This window comes from Poecilia formosa, unplaced genomic scaffold (genome assembly GCF_000485575.1).
Source record: "Poecilia formosa unplaced genomic scaffold, Poecilia_formosa-5.1.2 Scaffold27, whole genome shotgun sequence".
In the NCBI taxonomy this organism is placed as follows: Eukaryota; Metazoa; Chordata; class Actinopteri; order Cyprinodontiformes; family Poeciliidae; genus Poecilia; species Poecilia formosa.
Window position 1 is genome coordinate 3,296,540 of NW_006799966.1, and position 18,496 is coordinate 3,315,035.

The 18,496-nt window shown below is 39.6% G+C and overlaps 1 protein-coding gene across 15 annotated transcripts in view; it reads left to right on the top strand.

The window, feature by feature from the left end:
• Positions 1–18,496, top strand: part of adgrl2b.1 (adhesion G protein-coupled receptor L2b, tandem duplicate 1) — a 129,468-nt gene that overhangs the window by 55,782 nt on the left and 55,190 nt on the right. For 11 of the 15 annotated variants that reach the window (XM_016669773.1, XM_016669785.1, XM_016669782.1 and 8 more), the window contains 4 exons: positions 1,483–1,696; positions 8,743–8,852; positions 12,280–12,294; positions 14,625–15,425. In XM_016669773.1, coding sequence (XP_016525259.1) covers positions 1,483–1,696; positions 8,743–8,852; positions 12,280–12,294; positions 14,625–15,425 — 1,140 coding nt within the window. The remainder of the gene's footprint in view (positions 1–1,482; positions 1,697–8,742; positions 8,853–12,279; positions 12,295–14,624; positions 15,426–18,496) is intronic. The other 4 variants (XM_016669779.1, XM_016669786.1, XM_016669774.1 and 1 more) reach the window with 1 other exon arrangement.

An 18,496-nucleotide genomic window follows, 5' to 3' on the forward strand; every position in this document is an offset into this window, starting at 1 on the left:
CCCCAAAACAATAAAATAATCACATCAAAAGTTAGAAACTCTGTCTTTAGTCATTTCATTGATTGCCAAAAATATTAATGTGTGTGAGAAAATGTGTCAATGACGGGAATTAACTTAAAATACTTTGTAAAACGGCACTTTATAAAGTTCGGTCCATTCACTTGTATTACCTTACTGGCACATATTCCACATTCAATATGGTGGACGCTGTTACGTATCGTAGCAACGGGCCGGCCCGCTCCATGAGGGGTCTACGTATTTATGTCTATGGTTCTGCCAACCGCCATAAAAAGAAGTGCCCAGTGTTTGCGGAAGTAAACATGGAGGCTAACGGCGGAGCTTAGCTTACATATTTGAAGTTGTTGTCCAACCGGAGCAGGATATTAACTACTTAATCCTCATTATAGTCCGTCATAGTTGTTTTTCTTCCCACTTGCGCTTATCAGAACGCAGAATTTGTTGAGTATCAGTGACGTTCAGTTCGGATGAATGCGGCCTGGACGTTAGGTCGCATTTGAATCGGATACGGGTCACATTCAAAAAGAATCCGACCTGTGCTGTTCAGACTGTCATAAAAAGATCAGATAGAGGTCGCATTACGTCAAAAAAAAATCGGAATTGGGTCACTTTAGGCTGCAGCGTGAACGCACTCGAAGTTTATTCCACTTGACGTTGCTCTTGTTCTACGTTTTATACAAGTCTTTAGCCAGCTAGCAACGTATGGAGAACGTCTTGCCGCATGGCGTCATTACCGCTTCTACTTGTCACAACAGCGCGGCGGATGATGAGCAGCCCGGTAGCAGTCGCCTTTCTCTGCTTTTGATCGTGGCATTTGTTAATGGTAGAAAGTACCGGAATGGCGACTGGTACCGGACTGCTCCATCATCCACCACACTGTTGTTACAAGCGTAGTGTGCATGAAGTCGGTGTAGCTTAGCCTAGCACCGAATGTCAGCCATGACGAGGAACGGCGGGCGGGACTTCCTTCAGAGGTCCGCTCACCCTGTGGACCCCACTAAGGTTATACTTTCATATCACGGTACGAGCTGGCTGCGTGAATGAGACCTCTGGTCTACATGATAATAAAGCTATTCTCAATCTGGACTGGATCTGGTCCTGCTGGTGGATGCTCTCTGTTGGTGGAGACCATCTCAAAACACTCTTGGCCTTTATATCTGCTGAGGAATTTATTAGATTACCACTGATCTCAGATGATTTAAAAATTTGACAGGCCTGACCACAGAGCAATGGAGAAATGAATTGTTTTTCATCGTTCCCCCATTCCTGGTTTGCGTGTAACGGCCCCTCTATTTAAAACTGTGGTAAACATTGGACTGCTGTGGCCTATCCGGAGCTTGCCAGCAAATTTTTACAGCATGATGTGCGGTCTTATTGTGCTGGCGCAGTGATCCCTTAACCTATTAATTTAGTGATGCGCTTTCTTTGTCCTTGTGTGTGTTTCTCTCTTCCCTCTGTCGTCAGGCTTCAGCCGTGCGGCCTTGCCTTTTGGGTTGGTCAGGAGAGAGCTCTCGTGTGAAGGATACGCGATTGATCTCCGTTGCCCTGGGAGTGATGTCATCATGATCGAGACGGCCAACTACGGCCGCACTGACGACAAGATCTGCGATGCTGACCCGTTCCAGATGGAGAATGTCAACTGTTACCTCCCCGATGCCTACAAGATTATATCGCAAAGGTAAAACACCGGGGGGAGAGGAGGGATTCCATTTCACAAACACAACCAGGAGCTGGGCAGAAAAGCATGGCCTTTTTTTCTTTTTCTTTTTTTTTCTTTTTTTTGTCTGGAATATTGCTGAACTCTTTATTGCTGTAGTGTTTTGTTACATTTCGGCATGTACTTCTTCAGATGGATATGCTTTTGTGAATTGTCATTACCATTATTTCTTTTCCTAGTGCATCTCAATTATCCGAATTTCATATAAAAATGTATTTAATCCAGTAATTCAATTAAAAAGCAAGGCTCACATTATAATGATTCATTCTACACTGAGTGAGGAATTTCAAGTCTTTATTTCTTTTAATTTTGATGATTATGACTCATAACTTATAAAAATTCAGACATAGTTTCCCAGAAATTGAAATATTTCATTATATAAACATGTTATGTTGTGGCCATGGTACAGCCTGCACAATCATGGAGAGAACTGCTGACATGGCAGTTGTCCAGCAAACAGTCACTGACTCGTTCCAGAATGATCATTAAAATGTCATTATTTACTGTCATAATGACATACTTTAGTCAGTGTCCTTGAACCACTGAATGAATCACCTTTTTCTGTTTCCTGCCACTCAACTTTTTCTAATAAAACTGAATGCAGCAGTCTGTGAACAGTCAAATTTATAAGCAATGATGTTTCTGCTTGTTGGTGTATGGTGTCAATCACTGCTAGCTAAAAAAAAACCTGTAAAGTCAGCAAATTTTCATGTAAATCATGTTATTTCTTGTTTGAAAATTATCTTTAGTTAATTTAACGTAAAAATATTCATTTCTGAATTTTGTGTTTTTGTTACTTTTAAGCCATATTACTCAAAATAGCAGAAATAAACATTTCAAATGCATCCCAGTACATATAAGGAATCAATATAATATATGATATTTACTTTTTTCCTGGCATTACTTTCTGTTAAAATTCACCTGCGCTTTTGACCTCAATTATTTTGCTCTGGTTTGTCTTGGTGCAAAAAAAAAACTCTCTTTTTTGACATGCTTATCTAACATTTTTGCAGATAATATTCAAATATTTTGCACAATTATGTTACTAAACAGCAGTAGACAAGCCTGAACTGCAAACTTCACATTTCAGGCCGCTCAGGACCAGTGTGTGTTGTGTGTCCTTGGCGCCTTTTAGACTCTGCAGAGCTTTTTTCATGCACAAAACACTATGCAATGCGCCGAAAGCTAATGCGTACAGGCAGCTGAATGTGTTCAAGCAAAATGGCGCCATCTTACACCCTTCAAATTCCAGGTTTTGCTGTCTCTTGCCAAATTACGTGGATGACATTTAAAATCTTTAAAAAAGTGTTGCGCAGATTAATTCTTGACAGGCAGGAAGTGACATCCATGCAACGGAGCTCTTCACACCAGCTGCGTGTTGTTGCTTCTGTTTGAGTCATAATCGGAGTAGCTCAGGGAGGCGACCGCCAGTCACATGAACACCCTCCTAATACCCTATCTGGAACACTGCGCTTGCTTTGTTCAAACACTTGTAGTGCATTGAAGTGGCTTTGCCTCAGGTAGCGAGCGGTGCCCATCATCGTGCCTTTTATCCTGGTTACCCTCTCACAGGATGCCGCCTCATTGTCAAACGACAGCACAGCAACACTTCAGCTCGACTGCTGCTTACCCCTAGAGGTGTGTGTGTGTGTGTGTGTGTGTTTTTAAAGGGCACTGGATGAGCTATTCATAAACAGTAACGACCACTGTTCACTGTCTAATGCGCCGCTCTGTCTTAACCTGCAGCCTCTTTAAAGCTGGCTTTTGAGCATCATCGCCCACCATGTCAGACCTTTGGGATTTTTACATGCCTCATTTTCTCCTGTTTACCCCCATGAGATGCAGCTCCACAGAAGAGCTTCATGAATACATCAGGTCCTGCTGTCTTTCTAAATCTACACCGCAGTCCCAGTGCAGTTGTACAGTATAACGCTGCAGACGCTTTCCATGCCTTTTGCTTTCACTGACAACCGCAACACTTTTGTTGACAAGTCGAGACCCACACTGAGTGGGGATTTACTTCAAACCTACAGTCAGGTGAACATTAAAACACCCCGCAACAGCCCATGTTTTTACTTCATATTTGGGCATATGGATATTTAATGTCAAATTCAAGTAATACCCCTAACAAAACAACAATATTGAGCGAAACACATTTTTAAATCCTTGAAAATGCAATACAATTTCTGGTAAGAAATAAATAACATCCCCACATTTATTCTTTCTTAGAATGGTTAGAAAAATTAATTAGTATTTTGAAAAAAAGATTTAGTTTGGTGTGGCTGATGAGGCTGTTGAAGTGAGAGAGCATTACAGGAGGATCTGTCTGAGACATCCAGAAATGTGTTGTTGCATCTTATGTGTCTTTCTTTAAAAAAGGCCTCAAAAGAATTATAAATTTGCTATTCTATGGTATGGGAAATAGTCTACAAGTGAACAAGATCCAACATGGTCTGTTCTGTCCCATCTAAGAAAGTCCCCCTGCTAGTGGACTGTAAGATGCCAAAAGAAGTCTCTGGCTATACGTCATCGATGAACCTGCAGCTGGCCTTTGCAGCTGTTGCTATGAAAATAAATACCTGCATAAAAAGAAAAAGCCTGCGTAAGTTTAACTTTCATGGGAGGTGTGCAAAGAAGAATACTTTCATGAAAAACAAAAATAAATCAAAGCCACACTGAGATTTTCCAAGGATAGCCCAGACAAAGACCAGGACTTCCTGGATGTTGTTCTTTGAACAGATGAATGTAATATTGAGAGGTGTGTGGTGAAAATGTGAGACCATCTCTATAAAGCAGTTGTTGGTGAAGCAGAAACTGGACCCTGTGACATGACAATGACTCAAAACATGCTGGTAAAATCTGTCAAGGACTAGCTGAAATGAAAAATGCTGCTCTGAGTCAAAGCCTAGATCTTGAACTGATTGAGGTGCTGTGGGGTGACTTGAAACAGGTTGTACATGCAAGAAACTCTTCAAACATCTTGCAGTTGAAAGTGAGGAGTGGGTCCAACTTTGCTCAGATTAATGTCTACAAGAAGCATCTCTGAAGTGTTTTTTCAGCCAGTGGGGTAAGGCTAGCTTTTAGAAAGTAGTGTGTCCTAAAGTTTTCCTCATTTTTATTCTTATCTTTTAATGAGTAAAAGCAAGGACATATTTTTTGCTATTTAATTCCAGTTGAAACACTTTCAATTCCAGAAATAAAGAAAATACAATTAGACACCAAGATTTCAGCATTTCTTAATAAATAACTTATTTATTTTTGTGTCCTATTTTTTTCACATGCCTGAATATTGATCCAGGTTCCCAGGAAATAATGGTTTTGAAAGGAGCCTTTTGCCACAATGATCGTAAGGATTCAGATTAGAGGGAAAGGGCTCCTGATCGTAATTAAAGGCGATGTGATAAATGGCGACGTTAAACAAGCCGCAAATCTTCCAGAGGCCAGTCAGCGCTCCATTGGTGTGCAGCAAACTAGAATGTGGGTATTTTAACTCTATCACAATGGGCCAGTCAATACTGTCAGGATTAACAAAAGGCAACAGCCCCACAGACGGATAAACAAACACATTAAACAAGAGCGGGTAAATGGAAACAGTTGGAGGTCTGCATCTCAGACTGGCAGTTTCTGGAAATTGCGACAGAGAGCATTCGTCAAGAACTGTTTCTTTTTTTTTTTTTTTTTCTTCCCCCCACAACAAAAATTACTGGACAGGAATCAAATAGATTGATTTTTGCACGACAGCTACATCAGAGGGTTTTGTCAAGAAGAACGTTTAGTTGAAAGTTTTGTAAAGAAAGTGCCGCAACCTCTGGTCACATTGCTTAATATTCAGGTCTTCATTCCTTTAGAAACGCGTCGTGAATGGACTGCGAATTTGACCTTTCCGTCTCTCGACCGGAGCAGGTGCAAAAACTGTTCACTTGTAAAAAATTATGATCTAAATACACTTTTCGTCTCTCTGCCTTCCATTACTTCATTTGAATCACAACCTCTTCTCTGACCCTTTAAAACTACCAGAATGAATCTTTTATCTGGTCAAAGGTGCAGCTCTCTGAGAGAAAGCGAGTGGAATTCAAACACTTGACTGCCGTGAGACTGTTCAGTGCAGATCACACGCTGGGATTTGCTGCTGTTATAAACAGACCGTCAGAACCCTTAGCAACAACACCTGCTCCTAAAACACGAAGGCATCTCCAAATTACTGTGAAGGAAAACGCTGCGGTGAGCGGTTCCTGCATAAAAATAATATTTTGAGTGATGGAAAAAACGCTTTTTTTTTTTGTTGGTTCTTACATGTATACAAATCAATATTTCATGTTAACCAAAGATCAAATGGTGTAATATGATAGGTGTTCTCTTGTACTGGTTAACCAACAGAGAATGATCATCTAACAAAACATTTTTCCTGTCTTTTTAACTCGCAGCCTTAGTTTTCTGGTCTGCAAACTAAACAGTTTGATTTGGTCTCATTGCTCACATCAAGTCAGCCGAACACAACCTGCTTAGTACAACAAAGAACTCATAAATAGCCAGAAATGCTTCCCTTCGGAGCCGCTAAGAACCAGAAGTGGAGCTGAAGCTTGGGTGAATATTTATTAGGTGTGTGCCTTTGTGTGTTCTTTTGTCCTGCAGGTCAGCTGCAGTGTGGCACGAAGTCAACCACAGTAAAAAATTGCAGATGAATATTCAGTGTTTTTTTTTTTTTATTATTATTATTATTGATTTATCACCACCTCTAAAATTGATCTGGAGTTTAAATTCCCTGCTAGTTGAGATGAAGCTCATAGTTGCTTCCTTAACACACTTAATGATGGATTTGAAAAGAAAAAAAACACCATAGGAGTGCACAGAAACATTTAACCCATGAGACTATGCATAATATTCATAAGGTTTTAAACACATTTTATGTAAATCTAAGAATCAAATAAAGATTTTTCCAAATTCTGTTTCTTTTCCATGAATTGTGCTTTTTAATCCTTATAAGAGACGATTCGGATTGAAAATGATCCCTTTTTTTTGCATTTTCACAGATAGAATAAGGTCTTATAAATATAAAAATAATCTCTATGGTGGAGCATTATCCAGTTTAGTTTAGATTAATCAAGTATTTTATGGTTTGAACTACAGATGATCAAATACAGTAAAGACTCAGCTTTTGATTTAGCACCTATAGTGAAACTGTAATGCACATGCTATCTTTAGTTGTGTTAGCAGCTAATTGTTTCTCTTGTTGGTGAATGCGCAGTTCAGGTGTGATCACCGTAGCCTCCATGTTTTGCAGGTTGCTTGCTTCTTATCTGCCACTGTCAGCAATTACCCAAAATATCGCCAAAAAAGGGATATAAAACTGATGAAACTTTTTAAATCTGTTCTAAAGAATTATTTCAAATTGACCTTGAACCATCACAATGCCTTGGTTGATAGCACTTATTGCCTGCTGATGCATTTTCCACACATACCAAATAATCATCTATTGCCCAATTATGCTTCATTTTGCTGATCGGCACTCTACCTGAATTTATATCTATTCTGTTTGCTGCATTTAAATTATTAATCACACAGTGAGATCATGCTTTTTTTTCCAAATATTTCAAAAGCCTATTTCCTATCACTTGCAGCTATTGACTTTAAAATCTCTGTACCCAGAATGAAGTGGAACATTTTTGGGTGAATTTGAGGTGATCCAGCATGCCCCACACACCGTCAATCAGATCACATTTTCATGCAGTGACCCTTCCTCCCTTGCGGCAGCTCTCTTGAACATTTGCTACGCTGGAGCTACAAATGTTGCTTCTCTATAAGCACAGCCGGCAGGATATTGGCACTGAAGTTTAGACCATAGCTGGCTCTTTCTAAAAATTTTTTGTTAATTGTGCATGGTTTTAATAAGGTGTAATAGTTGTACGGCATTAACTTTGAAGTACAGGCAGGGTGCTACAAAGAAAATGCATGTGCACTACTGAGCAAAGTTTCATGCTGGATTTACATGTGTGCTTACCTGCTTTTTAAAATTCATTAACTTAGTCTTAGATGGGTGGTTCTGTTCATCTGTCATATTTTTGTTTTGTTTTGCAGTGATAAATTGTCCTAGACCTGTTACTGTTGTCCCCTGTTCAGATATATGTTCAACTTGCATCTCTGCCTGACTTTTTTTTAAATTTCTTTTTTCTTTTTTTTTCTTCTTTTCTTTAATATTTATCTCAAGCCTGCACATTGTTAAACGTTTCTTTTTCGGTGCCAGTTTTCATCTTGTTTGCCTCTCTTGCTGACATCATTCTCAATCCCTGGGCCTGAAGAGAGCTCGATTGAAGTGGAGCCAATTTCAACCTATACAGTATTTACACAAACTCGATCGTTTTGCTGTTCTTCTATTTTATTTTATTTTTTTCCCCTCTTGCTGCCTCTTGACTTGAACTTTTTTTAACACCCAGAAACATGTGCTAGCACGCACACACACACACACGCACACGCACACACACACACACATGCCCAATGTCTCTGCAATTCACACATCATACTGTTATTTCACTGAGGGACACCATATCATGCTGGAAGGCAAATAACCTTTCATGGAGTTGACACATTCATGTCTTGTTTGGGCATACATGCAGAGGAGCTGCTCTGTTATACTCGAGGCCACCCATTCCAGTCCAGTGCATGTCACCACCACCTGTCGCGTGTGTTTTAATGAATGTCCTCTCTTCCAATAGCAGCCTGAAGACAGTAATTCCCCAACATGCCTTGTAGCTGCTCTCTCGCTCTGTCATTCATGCCATCGCCTTCATTTACTCGCCCCTTTTAATGCTCTCATTCCTCTCCCTCCTCGTTCGCCAAGGTTTGAAACTCGAATGCATAAGTAACAGTCGAGCCCGGGATTTCATCAATGTCACTGAGGCTGTTACAATGAAGCGCTCCCTCCTTTTGTGTTGTTAATGTTGTCTCATGCGGAGTACTCTTACTGTGGGTAGTCATGATGAAATCTCTGGTCAATCTTTTTTTTCCCCTAGGTGCAACAACCGTACGCAGTGTGTGGTTGTCACTGGCTCTGATGTCTTTCCCGATCCATGCCCTGGCACCTACAAGTACTTAGAGGTCCAGTATGAGTGTGTTCCCTATAGTAAGTATCGCCACCCCAATCTCATACAGAAATCTTTGTTGTGTAATATCAAAGTGTCTGATGTGACTGCAGCCTCTCTTTATTAGCTCTTACAGATGACTCTTCAACTCTTTTATCTGGAATAACACTGTTAATAAAGACCTAAAGCTAGATGGACTTGGAATGTTTCTTAGGTATTTAAAGTTTAGTTTATCCAGTTATAAAAAGAAACAAACAAACACACATTGTTCCTGTTCCCTTATTGGAAGTCCAGTCATGCAGATGTGATTTTACTTGGCTTTATTTGAGATGCGAGATATTTTATGTAACAAATGCTGATTTTTGTGGGTTGTAAGTGAGCGCCAAACAAGTGGCAAAATAGAAGTTGATTAAAAAGAAACGTGCACCCAGAGAGGCATATAATGGTACGAGTCATACAACATAAGAAATAAGAAAGAAAACGAATGTCTCACTATGGTATTTACACAAAAAAATCAAACAAAGCTCTGTAACGCAATCTAACTGAATTTATTTAAAACAGAAAAGAAACATTCTCACTACTGCTAAAACAAAATATTGATTTTTTTTTTCATTTGTATTAATATTATCTATATTTATTGTAGTTTAATCTTGATTCAGTAGAGTATTACCCCCTTTTTGCTTTTAATGTTGCAGCGTATTAACTATAGTTTTAAAATGTTGTTCTGCTAATAGAGTTCAGGGAGAACATCTTTCAAAAACTGGTTTTTGCAACTGAAAATACTTCCAAACAGCTGAATTTGTTTTTTGTTTTTTTTTAGAGAAGGAAAAACTATTCCACATTATGGTAACCTACAGTTCTCAGGGTCTGCCAGCTTGTTAAATTTAGTTTAAACCCCAGGAACAGCATGATATATGGTTTTACAAAGCTTTGGTATACCTGGTCCCAGCCTGCATTATTTTTAAGTCATTCTTTTAGATAAAGTTCAAGATGGAACCAATATGCAAATGCTCTGTCCATCTTCACGATTGCAACTTGCCAAAGTAAATTATCACCACATTAAGAGTTGTGTGACCACGGTTAGGAGTATTTAACTGACAAATTACATATAAATGGCAATTTAACCCCCCCCAAAGATGAACAAATAAGCTAACAGAAAACAGTTTCTTCCCAAAAAGCATGTGTTACATAATTGCACTTTAACTCTTAAGTGACCAAAAGTTTCCACTTATTAACATGCTCGACTCTGACTGACATAGAGAATGCTCCAAACTGCAAAAAGTTATTCAAAACCTTTTTTTTTGTTTTTGCTTTTTTTTCTTTTTTCTTTTTTTGTTTCCTGTTAGCAAATTTCCACCCTATTTATCACATTTCCCGGTAACAGTCGGTAGCCTATAACGCTGACCGAGGTCACTGCTCAGCCTTGTTTATTTGTTCTAAAACCAAGTAATGGAAACATGCTTAATTTGCATGCCCATTTTGTACCCGACAGCGACATAGAAGCCTGGTTACTGGCATGCAAATTATCAACCGTGGGAGCTGAACTTTCACTAACAGGTTGTAAATCTCCTACTGCAAGATTAAAAGTTTTGTTGTAGTCGGTTTAATTTTCTTTTACGTAACTGTGCAGGCTGAGCACAGCGACACAAATCAGCACATCAAACTCATCAGCTTTAAATTTCGCGAAAAGGCGACTGTAAATGTCTTCACGGATTGCTGCGGACATTATCTGACTGCGCAAGATATCATTTATTCTAGTTTGCAGTGTTTTTAAGTTTAGCTTTGGCTCGGGCTTTTTAAATTAAATCTTCACGTTTTAGTCATGTATCATTTTAGTTTCAACCACTAAAGCAAAACCGAGTCAGATTGAAGCAGAGGTTCCACATGATTCAATTTCCACTGAGGGATTTCACTGGGGACTTAGACGTGATAAATGGTTGTTGATGTGTCCCCATCGCCGTCTATCCCAGACTCTGCTTCAACGGCAGTAAATGCATCTCTGGTTTATAGTATGACGCTCATATAGATCAAATTGAGTTTTTCATTGGCCGTATCTTTTCTTAAAAAGCATTGCTGGTTCTGCGGTTAATCCTCAGACCTTACTGTGATCAGTTTGCTTTGGAACTACTTTCCACCGAACAAATAGCTTCTGCTTTTCCCTTTTTTTTTTCTTTTTTTTTATATAAACTCAGTCGTACATATTTGTGGTTCAGTTGAAAATCTCAGGGGTATATATTTCTACAGCTTGACAAATAAAGCTGAAGCTATCTGCATGACTACATATTAATAAAGGTTGGAGTCACAATGTTTTCTCACAGTTTCCGTTGGCTGACTTTTGGATTCTCTATTACTGAAATCAGAATGTATGGCCTTATTTAGTGCTCTTGTTGATCCATAACACAAAGGATCTTACTGGAAAATCTGTTAAATGGCCTAAAATTTAAAAGAATGCTCTGCATTTTTTCTGAGGTTAAACTGAACTGTTACACTCATCACAACTCTCTTCTTCTACAGTCTTTTTTATCATCTTTGCTGCAAATATGTTTATAACAGTCACTATTTTATAGTTAATCCAGCTTTAAATGGATGCCTAGAGTAGTTTGTATAAATTCAGCTTTATCTGAGCTTACTCCATGTATTAAGTGCTGAAATGTAAACCTTTAGAAATACTCACTCTTCTTTCCCCTCTTCTTTCAAACAGACCTTCCTTTCACCTCCTGTTCCCCACCTGTACTAACTCTTTCTATTTTTTTTTTCTTTTAATTTTCAACCTTTTTTCATATTGTCTCCAGCCTCTCCAAAGCACCGAAGCACATGCAGCTGCATTTCTAAGGAACGCCCATTAGGCTGACTGTACCATCAGTCACCTCGTGCGCTGCCAGCTCATTTAAGCGTTGGTAACTTTAGTGTCGTATTTTATGCATGTGGGCGAGCAGATCTAGAAATCCAGCGTCTCGTTTGTGTTTAGAAAAGTTTGAACAATTTCCACCCTCAGCCAAGACATGCCAGAAATAACTCCGATGCTGTGATGACTGTTCTCCATCTAAATATGACCAGGACTTTGGATTTTTTATTTTATTTTTTTTTAATAAATTTTCTCCATCTCTTGCTGCTTAGGGGAGAAGCATTCTTTGACGAGTTTATTCAGTTTTTACTGTACAAACTGTTGTTTTGTTGGCAGATAAAGGCGATGGAAATGAGTAGTTTATTGGGAAGTGCGATACATGGCTTGTCTCTTGCCATAACTTCTCTGTTTTTAATTCTAGGATGAGACACCACTCTAACAAACTTTTTTTTTTTTGCTCTTCCTCTAAGATCTCCTATCCCAGCCAGCCGAATGGTTCCTTTCACACTCACACCCTCCAACTAATTTTCTTTCTTTATATCTACTAGTTAACTCATGATAACATTTCTCTTCCTCTTGCACTCTTTTTTTTTTTTTGCTTTCTTTTCCAATGCCTGAAATAGAAGTGGAGCAAAAAGGTAAATGAGTGCTCTGCTCCTTCCCTCTCTTTACCCCTCCACTCCCCCAACCCCCCACCCTTTCGGCCTCTTGTTCTGTGGTGTTGAGTACAGCTCCCCTCACTCCCCACCCCCTTCCACCTCTCTCCTCCCTTCCTGATTGCCTTTTCCTGTCAAATTGTAAACCCATAGGAGGATGGTTTGCACCCATGGAACCCAAACGATTTGCAGAATGAAATTTCAAATGACAACCATGGTCACCTGACCAAGTTCTCTTCTCGATACGAAAGAAAACACTGACTGTTTTTGGTGTCCATTCATTCCTCGGACCCCCTCGTAAGCAGTGTAACCCCCAACACCCCTCCCGACGTTTCCGAAGAATGACTAGTTGTGTGTATACCTCTTAATTGGCTCAGTCTCAGTTTGCCTGGCCCGAGTTCTGCTGCACCCATAGCACGTGATGTGAAATAGCAGTGATGGCTGAGTGAGTTTGGCACCGCCTGCGAAAAAAAAACAACAAAAAAAAAAAAAACAATGTTTGAGGACGGGAAAACAAAATTTCCCTGTCTTTCCTTTCTCTCTCTCTCTTTTTTTTTATCCAGAACAAATTAATTTGTATTAGAACCTTGCCGTGGCCTCCCTCACCCATCAGTGGTTACTCTTGTCTTTTGCCACAGAAGTAGTGAAAGTCCTTTGCCTCTGTTGTTTCTATTTATTCCCTCAACCTCCACTTTCATTTTTTTTTAGTTTGTTTTACCTTTGCTTTGCTGCCGCCACCACTACCATCCGACAACCTGTTGTTCACTCTTACCACGAGATGTACAGTCTGTTTCCTTTCCCTCTTGTTACTTAATGACCCTCAGTCATGTGAGAGTGCATGTGCAGTGTGTCTGTATGTACAGTGGATATAGAAAAGTGCACACACCACTGTTAGAATGCCAGGTTTTTGTGGCATAATTAATGAGACCACGACAAATCACTTGAAAACTTTTTCTACCTTAAGTGTGATATTTATCTTGTACAATTTAATTGAGAAAGTTACGCCTGACGGAGAAATATAAACAAGAATATAAAAGCTGGAATGACCTGGTTTAGCACCAACTCTGAAACCGATAGTTTGTTCAATCCCTGCAGCCATTTATGATTCAATTTCAGCATTCTCTGTTTTCTGGCCTTGTAGAGGCTTTCAAAACCAACATCGGATTGTAAGGGCATCTTTTGTCCCTCCGCTCTTCATGCAATCACAGAGATGAAGCCTTTTTTTTTTTTTTCTTTTTTTTTGTATTCTATAATCTTCAAGCTTTGAGACTAATAACTGTTTAGGCTCAAAACTGTCTGGCATCTTCCCAAAAAGTCTAGTACTCTAAGCAAAAGCATGATGCTGCCATTGAAGTGATTGTGTTGTCTTTCTATCTGTTATGAAACATGCAGTTTTTGCCAAGGATCTGTTGTCTATATTGTCTACAATTATTGACAACTGTCTTTGTGATACCAGATACTATGTATGATGAGATTTTTTATGACATCTCTGCATACTTTGACTTTACCTAGAGGATTGAATTAAGCAAAGTCAGTAGAATTTTCCTTATATGGCTGAAGTTTATTTGTTATCAATCAGATTCACTATAACTGATGGGAAGTGTAAACACAAAAATACTGGATACTGGAATTGAATTTATAAGTGGTTCAATATAGTATTAGATTCAATACCTATTAAGTCAGGCTTTTTGCTTTTTACATTTTCCAAAAGATTTGAATATTTTTCATTTGAATTGTATAAAAAAAAAAATACTTGCCATACTTGCTATACAAGGGGTGGAAAAAGTTTGGAAATGATTTTTAATAATCTCCTAAAACCCTGACATTTTAATCAGCCTATTATTACTTTTATAGCCACTGTACCCAGGTGTTCATGTGGCATTTGACATTTGAAGAAGCCTTTCTGGTGTTGGATGAAAAAAAAAAAAAAAAAGCACACAAAACAAAGCACTGTGAAATCTCCTTTCGCCACTTCCCGTGTCTTTCGTTTGCAGGACTTTAAAACTTTTTCGGTTCACATTTTATTTGTTTTGTCCCCGGTACAGTGTAGCAGCAGCCCCTTGAGAAGCAAGTTCTATTAACCTCACATTTTTCATCCCGAGTAGTTACTTTGACACGTACATTTGTTTTCCTCCCCCCTTCCCCCGTCTCATTAGTACAAAAACACTAGTCAAAAGCTTCAAAGTCCCTGATCTTTTTGTCCTGTACTTGAGTGGCGCAGCTGGGAAAATTGTGCCAGTCACACATGTAACGTTTGAGGTTTTTAATATTCTGCCTTGTTGTATTTTTGTTTTGCTCTCCTCTGTCACCAGTTTTCATTTGTCCGGGGACTCTGAAGGGCATAGGAGCTGCAACCTTCCTGTTCGAGGCCGAGCAGCAAGCGGGCTCGTGGTGCAAAGACCCGCTCCAGGCTGGAGACAAGGTCTTCTTCATGCCCTGGACGCCCTACCGCACGGACACACTCATTGAGTATGCCTCCCTGGAGGATTTCAAAAACGGTCGCCAGACGACAACCTACAAACTGCCTCACCGTGTGGACGGAACCGGCTTCGTCGCCTACGACGGTGCAATTTTCTTCAACAAGGAGCGCACTCGTAACATTGTCAAGTTTGATCTCCGCACGCGCATCAAAAGTGGAGAGGCCATTGTGAACAATGCCAACTACCACGACACCTCACCTTACCGCTGGGGCGGCAAGACAGACATTGACCTTGCGGTCGATGAGAGGGGCCTGTGGGTGATCTATGCCACTGAGCAGAACAATGGACGCATCGTGGTGAGCCAGCTCAACCCGTACACCCTACGCTTCGAGAACACCTGGGACACGGCGTACGACAAGCGTTCGGCCTCCAACGCCTTCATGGTGTGCGGCGTGCTGCACGTCGTGCGCTCCACCTACGAGGAGAACGAGAGCGAGGCCAGCCGCAGCCAGATCGATTACATCTACAACACCAAGCTGAACCAGGGCGAGTACACGGACATCCTCTTCCCCAACGAGTACCAGTACATCACCGCCGTGGATTACAACCCCCGGGACAACCAGCTGTACGTGTGGAATAACTTCTACGTCCTGCGCTACGACCTAGACTTTGGGCCGCCGGATCCTGCAGAAGGTGAGGGACTGCTTCATTTTCAAGTGTAATCCATTGTCTTTGTGTAAACCCTTCTATTGTTTGGCAGCGGCTTGGGATGTCACAGATGGCTGCTTTTTAATTCTGGATACAATTCAGGTGTGATCAAGGAAAGAGGCTTGTGTTATTCTTGGGGAAAGGCCTCATTTGCAGACAGAAATTACAGATTCACCTTGGAATGAGGGACAACTCTCTGTAGGGTTGAGGCACAGCTAAAAAAAAAACATGAAAAATGTGCATCTTTATTACCACGAAGCAGGCAAGCCACTCAATCCAGCTGATGCTTGGACCCCATCAAATTCTTCAATCTCAAGCCTTATCCGGAACCATTATCTACACCGCCTCCCTGAACTTCCCTCTCACGCTGCGAACATGTAGGAAAAGGCTTGTGCACAGTATGACAGAGGTTATCCTTTCCTCTCCGCCTCAGGATTGCACCATGCATTGCCATGACTACCTCTTCAACTTTTGCTGTTGCCATTTTTCTTTTTTTTTCTCTAACAGATGAGGTGATAATCGGCAACCTATTGTGGGCTAATATTTTTCAAAGGCGAGTTATGGAGCACACAGCGCATCTGTTGGAGGAAAAAAGAAACTGGTTGGAAAAGGAGATCTATTACAGTGAAGAATCCTGTCGTGCAGTTAACGGGCTTAAATTAATCTGTGAAGTGCTGAGAGGCGACATATGTGTCACCAGACAGGGACATTACATCAGGCCGATAATGGGCTTAATTACCTGACAGAAGCCAATTTATCCCACAAGTCTTCTGTATGAAGAGGGGAACAAGAATCTTGACCTGACTGGATGATACGTTATAGAGGTTCGGGTTGCTGCCCCTCTGCCGAGCACTGTTGGATATCAGGTTACGACTGGGCTGCTTATTAAAGAATCATCGAGTGGTGATATTATTTATTGCGATTATGAGATCATTTGTGATACATCTTATGTATTTGTCGTTAAAAGTTCTTCTAAAAGGTTTTGAGCATGGGAACTGTTGAGTTTTCAGACTATATTTACTATATTACCTAAAAAATACAAAAATCAATTTGAAAAAAACAAGTAACATTTTATATTTTACAGTTTTTATTGCCACAGTCTTCCAAAAGTAATACAATTTATACATTTTATAGCTTTGTTTGGCCTCATAGATCAGGCTTTGATGCAGTGATCAACTGATCAAGTTCTTTTTGACTATAGATTTTGTTAATTGGCATTATTTAAATAAGCTGAGTTTAAATTAATCAGGCTTTTTCTGGTAGATGCTGTTTTTTCTTTCGCTTTTTCCTTTTTTTGATGACTAAAACACATGAAAGAGAAAATATGCTGCTGGTTCTTTGGTGTATCAGTTTTGAATCCAAATGACAAAATAAAAATAATTATTTTATGCATCAAAGAATACAGTTAAGCCTTACCCCAGGCAGAATTAGGTTTAAAGTATTTATTTATTTATTCATTTTACCAACATATTTCTTCTGACTGGAGGTAATGTTAATATTTTGGAATGGCCCAGTCAGAGTCCTGATTTGAATCCAGTAGAAAACTTGCCAAAAAGTTTTTTACATCGTCTGTGGAGAGAGGTATATAAAACTATTCTGTTTTTCATGAGCTCAGGAGAAATGCCTGCCTCATTTCCTACCAAAAACAGACTTCTTGGTTCAGTAAAAATTAATTTAAATTCAAAGCTGTTTGCAAATTTTTTATATATATAATTTTGACCTTAACTGTATGTCCAGCTATGTCATTAATTGGAAAATCCAGTATTAGATTCTGAAATTTAGGCTTATTTGAATTAGTCCAGACTCCAAAGAAGAGGTGAAATATCCTTAGATTTATTTGTAATTTGCATTGAAAATTGTTCATCAGTTCATAAAAAAAGCATCACAAGCATCAACCATCAATTAGGGAAGAACATTAGGAAGAAAAATGACAAATACACTGAAATATTACACAAATTAATTTTACAAAGAAAGAACACAAGTGAGATACACAACAGTATAGTTTATCAGTATTGCACTTTATATTTTCTAGTTAATAAATATAATTAAAAGGAACTTTTTTCACATAGTTCTTTGCAACAAGCAACACATAACTGGGCTACAACTCATTCTGAAGATGATTCTGGTTTCTGTGCCAGTTGTGGAAAAACCTGAATATAGTTTTGCTAAGCAGGGTCAGTTTATGAGCGTGTGGGCCCCAGGGCCAGGAGTCAGATTGGGTGCTCTACTTACACAAGTATATAAGTTGCAATAGAACGATAATTAGGTATGAAACTTTTCCTCATGAAAACAGTTTTTTTCTCCCAGAACTCATCAGTCTGTGTCCTTTCTGAAAAGATTCTTGTAAGCAAGGCACCATTTCTAAGAGAAACCTGGAAGTTTACATTTGCTTGTCATTATCAAGTTCTAAGGTTAAGTGGGGCTGTGACCTTATTTTTTAAATAGTTGTGTTTTGGTCATTTACATGAATATTCAACAAATTAGAACACTTAATGATATCGACTTGCACCTTGTAGGAAACCTGCCAGTCCTTTTTGCTCTGTCATTACACAGACTGAACATTGTGCAGTCCAAGTTATGTTTTTTTTTGTTTTTTTTTTTAAACTTATGAATATTTTGGAAGGGGTTGCCATGGGGCTTGAAATCCGATTCCTGACCTGTGCTACTGAAGAGAGAGATATGGGGCAAGGTTGATTTTAGAATGGAGACTGTGTGCTCCTGAACTTTGGCCCCATGTCACCAGATCTTGTTTGTTTTCCCGCTGTTTTCCCGGGAATCTCCGAAGACTCAATTAAAAGTATGTTAGAGTTGATATGAAAACTACTCGAGCTTTGATGAGTTCGCCATGCGTGCAAACTTCTAGCTCAACTGCTCACGTCCTGATTTATGTAAATGTAATTAACAAGTGAATTATCATAATTACCCTCTGTGTCTCTAAAGAGTCTCGGGAAGAGGAGGGAAGTAGCCATCACAAAGCATTTCCAGTGAAGGGTTTAATGTGCTCTCTCAGCTACCGTAATGCCTGGGTAAACATAAATGCCACATAGGCTCGGCAT